At 44.1% G+C, this 17691-nt stretch overlaps 1 protein-coding gene across 1 annotated transcript in view; it reads right to left on the bottom strand.

Moving 5' to 3' along the window:
* Window positions 1-17691, bottom strand: part of tmem131 (transmembrane protein 131) — a 68609-nt gene that overhangs the window by 39159 nt on the left and 11759 nt on the right. The window contains exons 7-11 of the mRNA XM_045223377.1: window positions 11810-11924; window positions 11043-11181; window positions 7213-7322; window positions 6968-7040; window positions 6066-6217 (exon numbers count right to left, since the gene is read on the bottom strand). Of these exons, the coding sequence (XP_045079312.1) occupies window positions 6066-6217; window positions 6968-7040; window positions 7213-7322; window positions 11043-11181; window positions 11810-11924 (589 nt within the window). The remainder of the gene's footprint in view (window positions 1-6065; window positions 6218-6967; window positions 7041-7212; window positions 7323-11042; window positions 11182-11809; window positions 11925-17691) is intronic.

The following is a 17691-nucleotide window of genomic DNA, read 5'->3' on the forward strand; positions in this document are numbered from 1 at the left end:
GACAGTGTAGGGTTGGTGTAGAGCTCTAAACGTGACACAGTGTAGGGTTGGTGTAGAGCTCTAAACGTGACACAGTGTAGGGTTAGTGTAGAGCTCTAAACGTGACTCAGTGTAGGGTTAGTGTAGAGCTCTAAATGTGACAGTGTAGGGTTGGTGTAGAGCTCTAAACGTGACACAGTGTAGGGTTGGTGTAGAGCTCTAAACGTGACACAGTGTAGGGTTGGTGTAGAGCTCTAAACGTGACACAGTGTAGGGGTTAGTGTGAGCTCTAAATGTGACAGTGTAGGGTTGGTGTAGAGCTCTAAACGTGACACAGTGTAGGTTGGTGTAGAGCTCTAAACGTGACACAGTGTAGGGTTGGTGTAGAGCTCTAAACGTGACACAGTGTAGGGTTGGTGTAGAGCTCTAAATGACAGTGTGGGTGGCAAACAGACAGTGTAGGGGTTGGTGGAGCTCTAAACGTGACACAGTGTAGGGTTGGTGTAGAGCTCTAAACGTGACACAGTGTAGGGTTGGTGTAGAGCCCTAAACGTGACACAGTGTAGGGTTGGTGTAGAGCTCTAAACGTGACACAGTGTAGGGTTGGTGTAGAGCTCTGAACGTGACTCAGTGTAGGGTTGGTGTAGAGCTCTAAATGTGACAGTGTAGGGTTGGTGTAGAGCTCTAAACGTGACACAGTGTAGGGTTGGTGTAGAACTCTAAACGTGACACAGTGTAGGGTTGGTGTAGAGCTCTAAACGTGACACAGTGTAGGGTTGGTGTAGAGCTCTAAATGTGACAGTGTAGGGTTGGTGTAGAGCTCTAAACATGACAGTGTAGGGTTGGTGTAGAGCTCTAAACATGACACAGTGTAGGGTTGGTGTAGAGCTCTAAACGTGACACAGTGTAGGGTTGGTGTAGAGCTCTGAACGTGACTCAGTGTAGGGTTAGTGTAGAGCTCTAAACGTGACTCAGTGTAGGGTTAGTGTAGAGCTCTAAACGTGACTCGGTGTAGGGTTGGTGTAGAGCTATGAACGTGACACAGTGTAGGGTTGGTGTAGAGCTCTGAACGTGACTCAGTGTAGGGTTAGTGTAGAGCTCTAAACGTGACTCGGTGTAGGGTTGGTGTAGAGCTATGAACGTGACTCGGTGTAGGGTTGGTGTAGAGCTATGAACGTGACACAGTGTAGGGTTGGTGTAGAGCTCTAAACGTGACACAGTGTAGGGTTGGTGTAGAGCTCTAAACATGACAGAGTAGGGTTGGTGTAGAGCTCTAAACATGACACAGTGTAGGATTGGTGTAGAGCTCTAAACATGACAGTGTAGGATTGGTGTAGAGCTCTAAACATGACACAGTGTAGGATTGGTGTAGAGCTCTAAACATGACAGTGTAGGATTGGTGTAGAGCTCTAAACGTGACACAGTGTAGGGTTGGTGTAGAGCTCTAAACATGACAGTGTAGGGTTGGTGTAGAGCTCTAAACGTGACACAGTGTAGGGTTGGTGTAGAGCTCTAAACGTGACTCAGTGTAGGATTGGTGTAGAGCTCTAAACATGACAGTGTAGGATTGGTGTAGAGCTCTAAACGTGACACAGTGTAGGGTTGGTGTAGAGCTCTAAACATGACAGTGTAGGGTTGGTGTAGAGCTATGAACATGACACAGTGTAGGGTTGGTGTAGAGCTCTAAACATGACAGTGTAGGGTTGGTGTAGAGCTTTAAACATGACAGTGTAGGGTTGGTGTAGAGCTCTAAACGTGACACAGTGTAGGGTTGGTGTAGAGCTCTAAACATGACAGTGTAGGGTTGGTGTAGAGCTCTAAACGTGACACAGTGTAGGGTTGGTGTAGAGCTCTAAACATGACAGTGTAGGGTTGGTGTAGAGCTCTAAACATGACAGTGTAGGGTTGGTGTAGAGCTCTAAACGTGACACAGTTTAGGGTTGGTGTAGAGCTCTAAACATGACAGTGTAGGGTTGGTGTAGAGCTCTAAACATGACAGTGTAGGGTTGGTGTAGAGCTCTAAACATGACACAGTGTAGGATTGGTGTAGAGCTCTAAACATGACAGTGTAGGGTTGGTGTAGAGCTCTAAACGTGACACAGTGTAGGGTTGGTGTAGAGCTCTAAACATGACAGTGTAGGGTTGGTGTAGAGCTCTAAACGTGACACAGTGTAGGGTTGGTGTAGAGCTCTAAACATGACACAGTGTAGGGTTGGTGTAGAGCTCTAAACGTGACACAGTGTAGGGTTGGTGTAGAGCTCTAAACGTGACAGTGTAGGGTTGGTGTAGAGCTCTAAACGTGACACAGTGTAGGGTTGGTGTAGAGCTCTAAATGTGACAGTGTAGGGTTGGTGTAGAGCTCTAAACATGACACAGTGTAGGGTTGGTGTAGAGCTCTAAACGTGACACAGTGTAGGGTTGGTGTAGAGCTCTGAACGTGACACAGTGTAGGGTTGGTGTAGAGCTCTGAACGTGACTCAGTGTAGGGTTAGTGTAGAGCTCTAAACGTGACTCGGTGTAGGGTTGGTGTAGAGCTATGAACGTGACTCGGTGTAGGGTTGGTGTAGAGCTATGAACGTGACACAGTGTAGGGTTGGTGTAGAGCTCTAAACATGACAGTGTAGGGTTGGTGTAGAGCTCTAAACGTGACACAGTGTAGGGTTGGTGTAGAGCTCTAAACGTGACTCAGTGTAGGATTGGTGTAGAGCTCTAAACATGACAGTGTAGGATTGGTGTAGAGCTCTAAACGTGACACAGTGTAGGGTTGGTGTAGAGCTCTAAACATGACAGTGTAGGGTTGGTGTAGAGCTATGAACATGACAGTGTAGGGTTGGTGTAGAGCTATGAACGTGACACAGTGTAGGGTTGGTGTAGAGCTCTAAATGTGACTCAGTGTAGGGTTAGTGTGAGTTGTGAGTGATGAGTAGGGTTGGTGTAGAGCTATGAATGTGACACAGTGTAGGGTTGGTGTAGAGCTCTAAACGTGACACAGTGTAGGGTTGGTGTAGAGCTCTAAACGTGACAGTGTAGGGTTGGTGTAGAGCTCTAAACGTGACACAGTGTAGGGTTAGTGTAGAGCTCTAAATGTGACTCAGTGTAGGATTAGTGTAGAGCTCTAAATGTGACAGTGTAGGGTTGGTGTAGAGCTCTAAACGTGACACAGTGTAGGGTTGGTGTAGAGCTCTAAACGTGACACAGTGTAGGGTTAGTGTAGAGCTCTAAATGTGACAGTGTAGGGTTGGTGTAGAGCTCTAAACGTGACACAGTGTAGGGTTGGTGTAGAGCTCTAAACGTGACACAGTGTAGGGTTGGTGTAGAGCTCTAAACGTGACACAGTGTAGGGTTGGTGTAGAGCTCTAAACGTGACACAGTGTAGGGTTGGTGTAGAGCTCTAAACATGACAGTGTAGGGTTGGTGTAGAGCTATAAACATGACACAGTGTAGGGTTGGTGTAGAGCTCTAAACGTGACACAGTGTAGGGTTGGTGTAGAGCTCTAAACGTGACAGTGTAGGGTTGGTGTAGAGCTCTAAACGTGACAGTGTAGGGTTGGTGTAGAGCTCTAAACGTGACACAGTGTAGGGTTGGTGTAGAGCTCTGAACGTGACTCGGTGTAGGGTTGGTGTAGAGCTCTAAACGTGACTCAGTGTAGGGTTGGTGTAGAGCTCTAAATGTGACAGTGTAGGGTTGGTGTAGAGCTCTAAACGTGACACAGTGTAGGGTTGGTGTAGAACTCTAAACGTGACACAGTGTAGGGTTGGTGTAGAGCTCTAAATGTGACAGTGTAGGGTTGGTGTAGAGCTCTAAACATGACAGTGTAGGGTTGGTGTAGAGCTCTAAACATGACACAGTGTAGGGTTGGTGTAGAGCTCTAAACGTGACACAGTGTAGGGTTGGTGTAGAGCTCTGAACGTGACTCAGTGTAGGGTTAGTGTAGAGCTCTAAACGTGACTCGGTGTAGGGTTGGTGTAGAGCTATGAACGTGACACAGTGTAGGGTTGGTGTAGAGCTCTAAATGTGACAGTGTAGGGTTGGTGTAGAGCTCTAAACGTGACACAGTGTAGGGTTGGTGTAGAGCTCTGAACGTGACTCAGTGTAGGGTTAGTGTAGAGCTCTAAACGTGACTCGGTGTAGGGTTGGTGTAGAGCTATGAACGTGACTCGGTGTAGGGTTGGTGTAGAGCTATGAACGTGACACAGTGTAGGGTTGGTGTAGAGCTCTAAACATGACAGAGTAGGGTTGGTGTAGAGCTCTAAACATGACACAGTGTAGGATTGGTGTAGAGCTCTAAACATGACAGTGTAGGATTGGTGTAGAGCTCTAAACGTGACACAGTGTAGGGTTGGTGTAGAGCTCTAAACATGACAGTGTAGGGTTTGTGTAGAGCTCTAAACGTGACACAGTGTAGGGTTGGTGTAGAGCTCTAAACGTGACTCAGTGTAGGATTGGTGTAGAGCTCTAAACATGACAGTGTAGGATTGGTGTAGAGCTCAAACGTGACACAGTGTAGGGTTGGTGTAGAGCTCTAAACATGACAGTGTAGGGTTGGTGTAGAGCTATGAACGTGACACAGTGTAGGGTTGGTGTAGAGCTCTAAACATGACAGTGTAGGGTTGGTGTAGAGCTTTAAACATGACAGTGTAGGGGTTGGTGTAGAGCTCTAAACGTGACACAGTGTAGGGTTGGTGTAGAGCTCTAAACATGACAGTGTAGGGTTGGTGTAGAGCTCTAAACATGACAGTGTAGGGTTGGTGTAGAGCTCTAAACGTGACACAGTTTAGGGTTGGTGTAGAGCTCTAAACATGACAGTGTAGAGGTTGGTGTAGAGCTCTAAACATGACAGTGTAGGGGGTTGGTGTAGAGCTCTAAACATGACACAGTGTAGGATTGGTGTAGAGCTCTAAACATGACAGTGTAGGGTTGGTGTAGAGCTCTAAACGTGACACAGTGTAGGGTTGGTGTAGAGCTCTAAACATGACAGTGTAGGGTTGGTGTAGAGCTCTAAACATGACACAGTGTAGGGTTGGTGTAGAGCTCTAAACGTGACAGTGTAGGGTTGGTGTAGAGCTCTAAACATGACACAGTGTAGGGTTGGTGTAGAGCTCTAAACGTGACACAGTGTAGGGTTGGTGTAGAGCTCTAAACGTGACAGTGTAGGGTTGGTGTAGAGCGCTAAACGTGACACAGTGTAGGGTTGGTGTAGAGCTCTAAACATGACAGAGTAGGGTTGGTGTAGAGCTCTAAACATGACACAGTGTAGGATTGGTGTAGAGCTCTAAACATGACAGTGTAGGATTGGTGTAGAGCTCTAAACGTGACACAGTGTAGGGTTGGTGTAGAGCTATAAACATGACAGTGTAGGGTTGGTGTAGAGCTCTAAACGTGACACAGTGTAGGGTTGGTGTAGAGCTCTAAACGTGACTCAGTGTAGGATTGGTGTAGAGCTCTAAACATGACAGTGTAGGATTGGTGTAGAGCTCTAAACGTGACACAGTGTAGGGTTGGTGTAGAGCTCTAAACATGACAGTGTAGGGTTGGTGTAGAGCTATGAACGTGACACAGTGTAGGGTTGGTGTAGAGCTCTAAACATGACAGTGTAGGGTTGGTGTAGAGCTCTAAACATGACAGTGTAGGGTTGGTGTAGAGCTCTAAACGTGACACAGTGTAGGGTTGGTGTAGAGCTCTAAACATGACAGTGTAGGGTTGGTGTAGAGCTCTAAACATGACAGTGTAGGGTTGGTGTAGAGCTCTAAACGTGACACAGTTTAGGGTTGGTGTAGAGCTCTAAACATGACAGTGTAGGGTTGGTGTAGAGCTCTAAACATGACAGTGTAGGGTTGGTGTAGAGCTCTAAACATGACACAGTGTAGGATTGGTGTAGAGCTCTAAACATGACAGTGTAGGGTTGGTGTAGAGCTATGAACGTGACACAGTGTAGGGTTGGTGTAGAGATCTAAATGTGACACAGTGTAGGGTTGGTGTAGAGATCTAAACGTGACACAGTGTAGGGTTGGTGTAGAGCTCTAAACATGACAGTGTAGGGTTGGTGTAGAGCTCAACAACTACTACACCACCCCCACCAACCCACCTGACTATGAACAGGGAGGAGACAGAGTGGTTGCTGGCAGGAGTGAACGTCAGGCTGAAGGACTTGACCTCTCCAGGCTGCAGGAGCAGGTTGTAGACAAATGGTCTGGTTGAGCCCTCCACAAACCCTGAGCTTCCCTTCATTACAGATGACTGGAAGAGGACAGAGACACACAGAGCAGTTAGAGAGGACAGAGACACACAGAGCAGTTAGAGAGGACAGAGACACACAGAGCAGTTAGAGAGGACAGAGACACACAGAGCAGTTAGAGAGGACAGAGACACACAGAGCAGTTAGAGAGGACAGAGACACACAGAGCAGTTCGAGAGGACAGAGACACACAGAGCAGTTCGAGAGGACAGAGACACACAGAGCAGTTCGAGAGGACAGAGACACACAGAGCAGTTAGAGAGGACAGAGACACACAGAGCAGTTAGAGAGGACAGAGACACACAGAGCAGTTAGGGAGGACAGAGACACACAGAGCAGTTAGAGAGGACAGAGACACACAGAGCAGTTAGAGAGGACAGAGACACACAGAGCAGTTAGAGAGGACAGAGACACACAGAGCAGTTAGAGAGGACAGAGACACACAGAGCAGTTAGAGAGGACAGAGACACACAGGGCAGTTAGAGAGGACAGAGACACACAGAGCAGTTAGAGAGGACAGAGACACACAGAGCAGTTAGAGAGGACAGAGACACACAGAGCAGTTAGAGAGGACAGAGACACACAGAGCAGTTAGAGAAGCATAGTGGTAAGACGCCAAACAAACTGCAACCACAAATTCTTACAATTCTTCAATAAATGACTTGTGATTGGCTATGGATGTTGTTTCAGCTAGGTAACACTGCTAGTATTGTCCAACAGGGTCACAGGGAACTCTATTCTGCACTACTTACTAGATTTGGTTTGACCTGGAATTCCAGTGATTTTGTGTCGATGTTGATGTTGGACAACCTTCCCAGTGGGAACCTGGAAAGAGACAACAGAGTCAGTGAGGCTCATCATTTATTTCCCCCTAAATGTGTGTAGTACACAGCGACAGAAAGGCCTTTGGTTGTGAGAGGTGATGAAACCCATTTGATGGCAGCTGTGGAAAGGTTGGTATCTATTACACTTAGTGTAGCTACGTGCCACTTCATACCTGTCGGCTAGTTTCCCAGCGAACACAGAGGGGTTCGGGTAGAGAGCCAGAGGAAGGACCTGGACATAGACTGGGACATCTGATGGGTTCTTTAGAACAACCTCCTTCTCCTGTAGGACACACAAGGATGAGAGTTAGAACAGAGAGACACAGAGACAGACACAGAGACAGAGACAGACGGAGAGAGACACAGAGACGGAGACGGAGACAGAGAGAGACACAGACGGAGACGGAGAGAGACACAGAGACGGAGACAGAGAGAGACACAGACGGAGACGGAGAGAGACACAGACACAGAGACAGAGACAGACAGAGAGACAGAGAGAGAGAGAGAGAGACAGAGAGAGAGACAGAGAGAGAGACAGAGAGACAGAGAGAGAGAGAGACAGAGAGACAGAGACAGAGAGAGACACAGAGACAGACACAGAGACAGAGACAGAGAAAGAAACAGAGAGAGTCAGTGTAGGGTTGCGAGCATGTACGTTCATTGTGTGTTACAGTATTCAGACCCCTTGACTTTTTCCACATTTAGTTAGGTTACATCCTTATTCTAAAATGGATTCAATTATTATTTTTCCTCATCATTCTACAAACAATACCTCATAATGACAAAGCAAAAACAGGTTTAAAAAAACGGAGGTATCACATTTACATAAGTATTCAGACCCTTTACCCAGTACTTTGTTGAGGCACCTTTGGCAGCGATTACAGCCTCGAGTCTTCTTGGGTATGACGCTACAAGCTTGGCACACCTGTATTTGGGGAGTTTCTCCCATTCTTCTCTGCAGATCCTCTCAAGCTCTGTCAGGTTGGATGGGGAGCGTCGTTGCACAGCTATTTTCAGGTCTCTCCAGAGATGTTCGATCGGGTACAAGTCCAGGCTCTGGCTGGGCCACTGAAGGACATTCAGAGACTTGTCCCGAAGCCACTCCTGAGTTGAGTTGCCTTGGCTGTGTGCTTAGGGTCGTTGTCCTGTTGGAAGGTGAACTTCGCCCCAGTCTGAGGTCCATAGCGCTCCGGAGCAGGTTTTCATCAAGGATCTCTGTACTTTGCTCCGTTCATCTTTCCCTCGATCCTGACTAGTCTCCCAGTCCCTGCCGCTGAAAAACATCCCCACATCATGATGCTGCCACCACCACGCTTCACCGTAGGGATGATGCCATATTTCCTCCAAATGTGACGCTTGGCATTCAGGCCAAAGAGTTCAATCTTGGTTTCATCAGACCAGAGAATCTTGTTTCTCATGGTCTGAGAGTCTTTAGGTGCCTTTTGGCAAACTCCAAGTGGGCTGTCATGTGCCTTTTACTGAGGAGTGGCTTCTGTCTGGCCACTCTACCATAAAGGCCTGATTGGTGGAGTGCTGCAGAGATGGTTGTCCTTCTGAAAGGTTCTCCCATCTCCACAGAGGAACTCTGGAGCTCTGTCAAATTGACCATCAGGTTCTTGGTCACCATCCCTGACCAAAGCCCTTCTCCGTTTGGCCAGGCAGCCAGCTCTAGGAAGAGACTTGGTGGTTCCAAACTTCTTCCATTTAAGAATGATGGAGGCCACTGTGTTCTTGGGGACCTTCAATGCTGCAGACCCTTCCCCAGATCTGTGCCTCGACACAATCCTGTCTCGGAGCTCTACGGACAATTCCTTCGACCTCATGGCTTGGTTTTTACTCTGACATGCACTGTCAACTGTTGGACCTTATATAGACAGGTGTGTGCCTTTCCAAATCATGTCCAATCAATTGAATGTACCACAGGTGGACTCCAATCAAGTTGTAGAAACATCTCAAGGATGATCAATGGAAACAGGATGCACCGGAGATCAATTTCGAGTCTCATAGCAAAGGGTCTGAATACTTCTGATTTTTATTTAACACATTTTCAAAAATGTCTACAAACCTGTTTTCGCTTTGTCATTATGGGGTATTGTGTGTAGATTGATGAGGAAAAATGTTTATTCAATGAATTTTAGAATAAAGCTGTAATGTAACAAAATGTGGAAAAAGTCAAAGGGTCAGAATACTTTACGAATGCACTGTATATATATATATATATATATATATATATATATATATATATATATATATATATATACATACATACACACACATACTATACTACTATATACAGTGGGGAGAACAAGTATTTGATACACTGCCGATTTTGCAGGTTTTCCTACTTACAAAGCATGTAGAGGTCTGTAATTTGTATCATAGGTACACTTCAACTGTGAGAGACAGAATCTAAAACAAAAATCATACAATGTGATTTTCTGGATTTTTAAGTAATGAATTTGCATTTTATTGCATGACATAAGTATTTGATCACCTACCAACCAGTAAGAATTCCGGCTCTTACAGACCTGTTAGTTTTTCTTTAAGAAGCCCTCCTGTTCTCCACTCATCACCTGTATTAACTGCACCTGTTTGAACTCGTTACCTGTATAAAAGACACCTGTCTACACACTCAAACAGACTCCAACCTCACCACAATGGCCAAGACCAGAAAGCTGTGTAAGGACATCAGGGATAAAATTGTAGACCTGCACAAGGCTGGGATGGGCTACAGGACAATAGGCAAGCAGCTTGGTGAGAAGGCAACAACTGTTAGTGCAATTATTAGAAAATGGAAGAAGTTCAAGATGACGGTCAATCACCCTCGGTCTGGGGCTCCATGCAAGATCTCACCTCGTGGGGCATCAATGATCATGAGGAAGGAGAGGTCTCAGCCCAGAACTACACGGCAGGACCTGGTCTATGACCTAAAGAGAGCTGGGACCACAGTCTCAAAGAAAACCATTAGTAACACACTACGCCGTCATGAATTAAAATCCTGCAGCGCACGCAAGGTCCCCCTGCTCAAGCCAGCACATGTCCAGGCCCGTCTGAAGTTTGCCAATGACCATCTGGATGATCCAGAGGAGGAATGGGAGAAGGTCATGTGGTCTGATGAGACAAAAATAGAGCTTTTTGGTCTAAACTCCACTCGCCGTGTTTGGAGGAGGAAGAAGGATGAGTACAACCCCAAGAACACCATCCCAACCGTGAAGCATGGAGGTGGAAACATCATTCTTTGGGGATGCTTTTCTGCAAAGGGGACAGGACGACTGCACCGTATTGAGGGGAGGATGGATGGGGCCATGTATCGCGAGATCTTGGCCAACAACCTCCTTCTCTCAGTAAGAGCATTGAAGATGGGTCGTGGCTGGGTCTTCCAGCATGACAACGACCCGAAACACACAGCCAGGGCAACTAAGGAGTGGCTCCGTAAGAAGCATCTCAAGGTCCTGGAGTGGCCTAGCCAGTCTCCAGACCTGAACCCAATAGAACATCTTTGGAGAGAGCTGAAAGTCCATATTGCCCAGCGACAGCCCCGAAACCTGAAGGATCTGGAGAAGGTATGTATGGAGGAGTGGGCCAAAATCCCTGCTGCAGTGTGTGCAAACCTGGTCAAGACCAAAAGGAAACGTATGATCTCTGTAATTGCAAACAAAGGTTTCTGTACCAAATATTAAGTTCTGCTTTTCTGATGTATCAAATACTTATGTCATGCAATAAAATGCAAATTACTTAAAAATCATACAATGTGATTTTCTGGATTTTTGTTTAAAAGTCGTTCTACAGATGTAAGTGAAAGATAAAAATGTTTGTAAGTAGGAAAACCTGCAAAATCGGCAGTGTATCAAATACTTGTTCTCCCCACTATATATATATATATACACACACACACTATACTACTATATATATATATATATATATATACACACACTCTACTACTATATATATATATATATACACACACTCTACTACTATATATATATATATATACTCTACTCACAGAGGAGCTGTTGGTATTGGTGAGGGGAAACATGATTTGTTGTGAGGCGTTAACCAGCGACGGCCAGGTCTGTTGAGCTGTTATTGTAGCCTGGACGGTCTTCTGTAGATCTGTGTTTACTTCAAACACCGCCTCAACTCTTTATACAAAGACAACATCATGACACACAGGACAACTGTCTGCTAGCTGCACCAACACAGCACTGTGACATTTGATCAAGAGAACACAGAGTTATTTGCATCCTATGGGCACCCTATTCCATACAGAGTGCAGTCATTTCATTTGAAGCATATTTTTATCCTTCGCATGTTTGTAACAATTGGAAAGACATTGGCAACTTTGTATTTGTAGTCAACTTCGTTCTGATGTTTTCACAGAATGAAAGATAAACGTCTTGATTCTATGTACACGGAACAATAATGTAAAACACAACATGCAACAATTTCAAAGATTTTACTGAGTTACAGTTCCTATAAGGAAATCAGCCAATTTAAATAAATGAATTAGGCCCCAATCTATGGATTTCACATGACTGGGAATACAGATATGCATCTGTTGGTCACATATACTTAAAAAAAAAAAAAAAAAGATGTCTGGACCCTTCTATAACTTACCATTTATATCAAAAACAGAGATTTGGTTCTAAAAAAAAGAAAACTTCTCCTTTAAGATGCTTTTGGGAAACCGGGCCCAGGTCAAAAGTAATGCACTATATAGGGAACAGGGTGCCATTTGGGCCTCAGTCAGAGAGATGTCATCAGACTTACTGATGTCCTGAGCGATCTTTCAGCTCTCTCCAGCGGCGGAGCAGTTTCTGGTGGAGGTCAACGTCAGCCTCCCAGATGTCCTCCTGTAAGACCAGGCCGTGGGGGCGAGCCTCCGCTTTAAACACAACAATATATATATAGTAACATTCCCTCTGACAATTGACCTACTGATATCAGCTGTAAGGATAGACCTACTGATATCAGCTGTAAGGATAGACTACTGATATCAGCTGTAAGGATAGACCTACTGGATATCAGCTGTAAGGATAGACCTACTGGATATCAGCTGTAAGGATATACCTACTGATATCAGCTGTAAGGATAGACCTACTGATATCAGCTGTAAGGATAGACCTACTGATATCAGCTGTAAGGATATACCTACTGATATCAGCTGTAAGGATAGACTACTGATATCAGCTGTAAGGATAGACCTACTGATATCAGCTGTAAGGATAGACCTACTGATATCAGCTGTAAGGATAGACTACTGGATATCAGCTGTAAGGATATACCTACTGATATCAGCTGTAAGGATAGACCTACTGATATCAGCTGTAAGGATAGACTACTGGATATCAGCTGTAAGGATAGACCTACTGATATCAGCTGTAAGGATAGACCTACTGATATCAGCTGTAAGGATAGACTACTGGATATCAGCTGTAAGGATATACCTACTGATATCAGCTGTAAGGATATACTACTGATATCAGCTGTAAGGATAGACCTACTGATATCAGCTGTAAGGATAGACCTACTGATATCAGCTGTAAGGATAGACCTACTGATATCAGCTGTAAGGATAGACCTACTGGATATCAGCTGTAAGGATAGACCTACTGATATCAGCTGTAAGGATAGACCTACTGATATCAGCTGTAAGGACAGACCTACTGATATCAGCTGTAAGGATAGACCTACTGGATATCAGCTGTAAGGATAGACCTACTGGATATCAGCTGTAAGGATAGACCAAATGGATATCAGCTGTAAGGATAGACCTACTGATATCAGCTGTAAGGATAGACCTACTGATATCAGCTGTAAGGACAGACCTACTGATATCAGCTGTAAGGACAGACTACTGGATATCAGCTGTAAGGACAGACCTACTGATATCAGCTGTAAGGACAGACCTACTGATATCAGCTGTAAGGACAGACCTACTGATATCAGCTGTAAGGACAGACCTACTGATATCAGCTGTAAGGATAGACTACTGGATATCAGCTGTAAGGATAGACCTACTGATATCAGCTGTAAGGATAGACCTACTGATATCAGCTGTAAGGATAGACCTACTGATATCAGCTGTAAGGATAGACCAACTGATATCAGCTGTAAGGATAGACCTACTGATATCAGCTGTAAGGATAGACCTACTGATATCAGCTGTAAGGATAGACCTACTGATATCAGCTGTAAGGATAGACCTACTGATATCAGCTGTAAGGATAGACTACTGATATCAGCTGTAAGGATAGACCTACTGGATATCAGCTGTAAGGATAGACCTACTGATATCAGCTGTAAGGATAGACCTACTGATATCAGCTGTAAGGATAGACCTACTGATATCAGCTGTAAGGATAGACTACTGATATCAGCTGTAAGGATAGACTACTGGATATCAGCTGTAAGGATAGATCTACTGGATATCAGCTGTAAGGATAGACTACTGGATATCAGCTGTAAGGATAGACTACTGATATCAGCTGTAAGGATAGACTACTGGATATCAGCTGTAAGGATAGACCAAACTGATATCAGCTGTAAGGATAGACCTACTGATATCAGCTGTAAGGACAGACCTACTGATATCAGCTGTAAGGACAGACCTACTGATATCAGCTGTAAGGACAGACCTACTGATATCAGCTGTAAGGACAGACCTACTGATATCAGCTGTAAGGATAGACCTACTGATATCAGCTGTAAGGATAGACTACTGGATATCAGCTGTAAGGATAGACCTACTGATATCAGCTGTAAGGATAGACCTACTGATATCAGCTGTAAGGATAGACCTACTGGATATCAGCTGTAAGGATAGACCTACTGATATCAGCTGTAAGGATAGACTACTGATATCAGCTGTAAGGATAGACTACTGGATATCAGCTGTAAGGATAGACCTACTGGATATCAGCTGTAAGGATAGACCTACTGATATCAGCTGTAAGGATAGACCTACTGATATCAGCTGTAAGGATAGACCTACTGATATCAGCTGTAAGGATAGACTACTGATATCAGCTGTAAGGATAGACTACTGGATATCAGCTGTAAGGATAGATCTACTGGATATCAGCTGTAAGGATAGACTACTGATATCAGCTGTAAGGATAGACTACTGATATCAGCTGTAAGGATAGACTACTGGATATCAGCTGTAAGGATAGACTACTGGATATCAGCTGTAAGGATATACCTACTGATATCAGCTGTAAGGATAGACTACTGATATCAGCTGTAAGGATAGACTACTGATATCAGCTGTAAGGATAGACTACTGATATCAGCTGTAAGGATAGACTACTGATATCAGCTGTAAGGGATAGACCTACTGATATCAGCTGTAAGGATAGACCTACTGATATCAGCTGTAAGGATAGACCTACTGGATATCAACTGTAAGGATAGACCTACTGGATATCAGCTGTAAGGATAGACCTACTTATATCAGCTGTAAGGATATACCTACTGGATATCAGCTGTCAGGATAGACCTACTGATATAAGCTGTAAGGACAGACCTACTGATATCAGCTGTAAGGATAGACCTACTGATATCAGCTGTAAGGATAGACCTACTGATATCAGCTGTAAGGATAGACTACTGATATCAGCTGTAAGGATAGACTACTGGATATCAGCTGTAAGGATAGACCTACTGATATCAGCTGTAAGGATAGACTACTGATATCAGCTTTAAGGATAGACTACTGGATATCAGCTGTAAGGATAGACCACTGATATCAGCTGTAAGGATAGACTACTGGATATCAGCTGTAAGGATAGACTACTGGATATCAGCTGTAAGGATAGACCTACTGATATCAGCTGTAAGGATAGACCTACTGGATATCAGCTGTAAGGATAGACTACTGGATATCAGCTGTAAGGATAGACTACTGGATATCAGCTATAAGGATAGACTACTGGATATCAGCTGTAAGGATAGACTACTGGATATCAGCTGTAAGGATAGACTACTGGATATCAGCTGTAAGGATAGACCTACTGATATCAGCTGTAAGGATAGACCTACTGGATATCAGCTGTAAGGATAGACTACTGGATATCAGCTGTAAGGATAGACTACTGGATATCAGCTGTAAGGATAGACCTACTGGATATCAGCTGTAAGGATAGACCTACTGATATCAGCTGTAAGGATAGACCTACTGATATCAGCTGTAGAGGATAGACTACTGATATCAGCTGTAAGGATAGACCTACTGATATCAGCTGTAAGGATAGACCTACTGATATCAGCTGTAAGGATAGACCTACTGATATCAGCTGTAAGGATAGACCTACTGATATCAGCTGTAAGGATAGACCTACTGATATCAGCTGTAAGGATAGACCTACTGATATCAGCTGTAAGGATAGACTACTGATATCAGCTGTAAGGATAGACCTACTGGATATCAGCTGTAAGGATAGACCTACTGGATATCAGCTGTAAGGATAGACCTACTGATATCAGCTGTAAGGATAGACCTACTGATATCAGCTGTAAGGATAGACCTACTGATATCAGCTGTAAGGATAGACCTACTGATATCAGCTGTAAGGATAGACTACTGGATATCAGCTGTAAGGATAGACCTACTGATATCAGCTGTAAGGATATCAGCTGTAAGGATAGACTACTGGATATCAGCTGTAAGGATAGATCTACTGGATATCAGCTGTAAGGATAGACTACTGGATATCAGCTGTAAGGATAGATCTACTGGATATCAGCTGTAAGGATAGACTACTGATATCAGCTGTAAGGATAGACTACTGATATCAGCTGTAAGGATAGACTACTGGATATCAGCTGTAAGGATAGACTACTGGATATCAGCTGTAAGGATATACCTACTGATATCAGCTGTAAGGATAGACTACTGATATCAGCTGTAAGGATAGACTACTGATATCAGCTGTAAGGATAGACTACTGATATCAGCTGTAAGGATAGACCTACTGATATCAGCTGTAAGGATAGACTACTGGATATCAGCTGTAAGGATAGACCTACTGGATATCAACTGTAAGGATAGACCTACTGGATATCAGCTGTAAGGATAGACCTACTTATATCAGCTGTAAGGATATACCTACTGGATATCAGCTGTCAGGATAGACCTACTGATATAAGCTGTAAGGACAGACCTACTGATATCAGCTGTAAGGATAGACCTACTGATATCAGCTGTAAGGATAGACTACTGATATCAGCTGTAAGGATAGACTACTGGATATCAGCTATAAGGATAGACTACTGGATATCAGCTGTAAGGATAGACTACTGGATATCAGCTGTAAGGATAGACTACTGGATATCAGCTGTAAGGATAGACCTACTGATATCAGCTGTAAGGATAGACTACTGATATCAGCTGTAAGGATAGACCTACTGATATCAGCTGTAAGGATAGACCTACTGATATCAGCTGTAAGGATAGACCTACTGATATCAGCTGTAAGGATAGACCTACTGATATCAGCTGTAAGGATAGACCTACTGATATCAGCTGTAAGGATAGACCTACTGATATGAGCTGTAAGGATAGACTACTGATATCAGCTGTAAGGATAGACTACTGGATATCAGCTGTAAGGATAGACCTACTGGATATCAGCTGTAAGGGTAGACCTACTGGATATCAGCTGTAAGGATAGACTACTGATATCAGCTGTAAGGATAGACTACTGGATATCAGCTGTAAGGATAGACTACTGATATCAGCTGTAAGGATAGACTACTGATATCAGCTGTAAGGATAGACTACTGGATATCAGCTGTAAGGATAGACCTACTGGATATCAGCTGTAAGGATAGACCTACTGGATATCAGCTGTAAGGATAGACCTACTGATATCAGCTGTAAGGATAGACCTACTGATATCAGCTGTAAGGGATAGACTACTGGATATCAGCTGTAAGGATAGACTACTGATATCAGCTGTAAGGATAGACCTACTGGATATCAGCTGTAAGGATAGACCTACTGATATCAGCTGTAAGGACAGACTACTGGATATCAGCTGTAAGGATAGACTACTGGATATCAGCTGTAAGGATAGACCTACTGATATCAGCTGTAAGGATAGACCTACTGATATCAGCTGTAAGGGTAGACTACTGATATCAGCTGTGAGACCTACTGATATCAGCTGTGAGGATAGACCTACTGATATCAGCTGTAAGGATAGACCTACTGATATCAGCTGTAAGGACAGACTACTGGATATCAGCTGTAAGGATATACCTACTGATATCAGCTGTAAGGATAGACTACTGGATATCAGCTGTAAGGATAGACCTACTGATATCAGCTGTAAGGATAGACTACTGGATATCAGCTGTAAGGATAGACCTACTGGATATCAGCTGTAAGGATAGACTACTGGATATCAGCTGTAAGGATAGACCTACTGATATCAGCTGTAAGGATAGACCTACTGATATCAGCTGTAAGGATAGACTACTGATATCAGCTGTAAGGATAGACCTACTGATATCAGCTGTAAGGATAGACCTACTGGATATCAGCTGTAAGGATATACCTACTGATATCAGCTGTAAGGATAGACTACTGATATCAGCTGTAAGGATAGACCTACTGATATCAGCTGTAAGGATAGACCTACTGATAT

Source organism: Coregonus clupeaformis, chromosome 11 (assembly GCF_020615455.1).
Source record: "Coregonus clupeaformis isolate EN_2021a chromosome 11, ASM2061545v1, whole genome shotgun sequence".
In the NCBI taxonomy this organism is placed as follows: domain Eukaryota; kingdom Metazoa; phylum Chordata; class Actinopteri; order Salmoniformes; family Salmonidae; genus Coregonus; species Coregonus clupeaformis.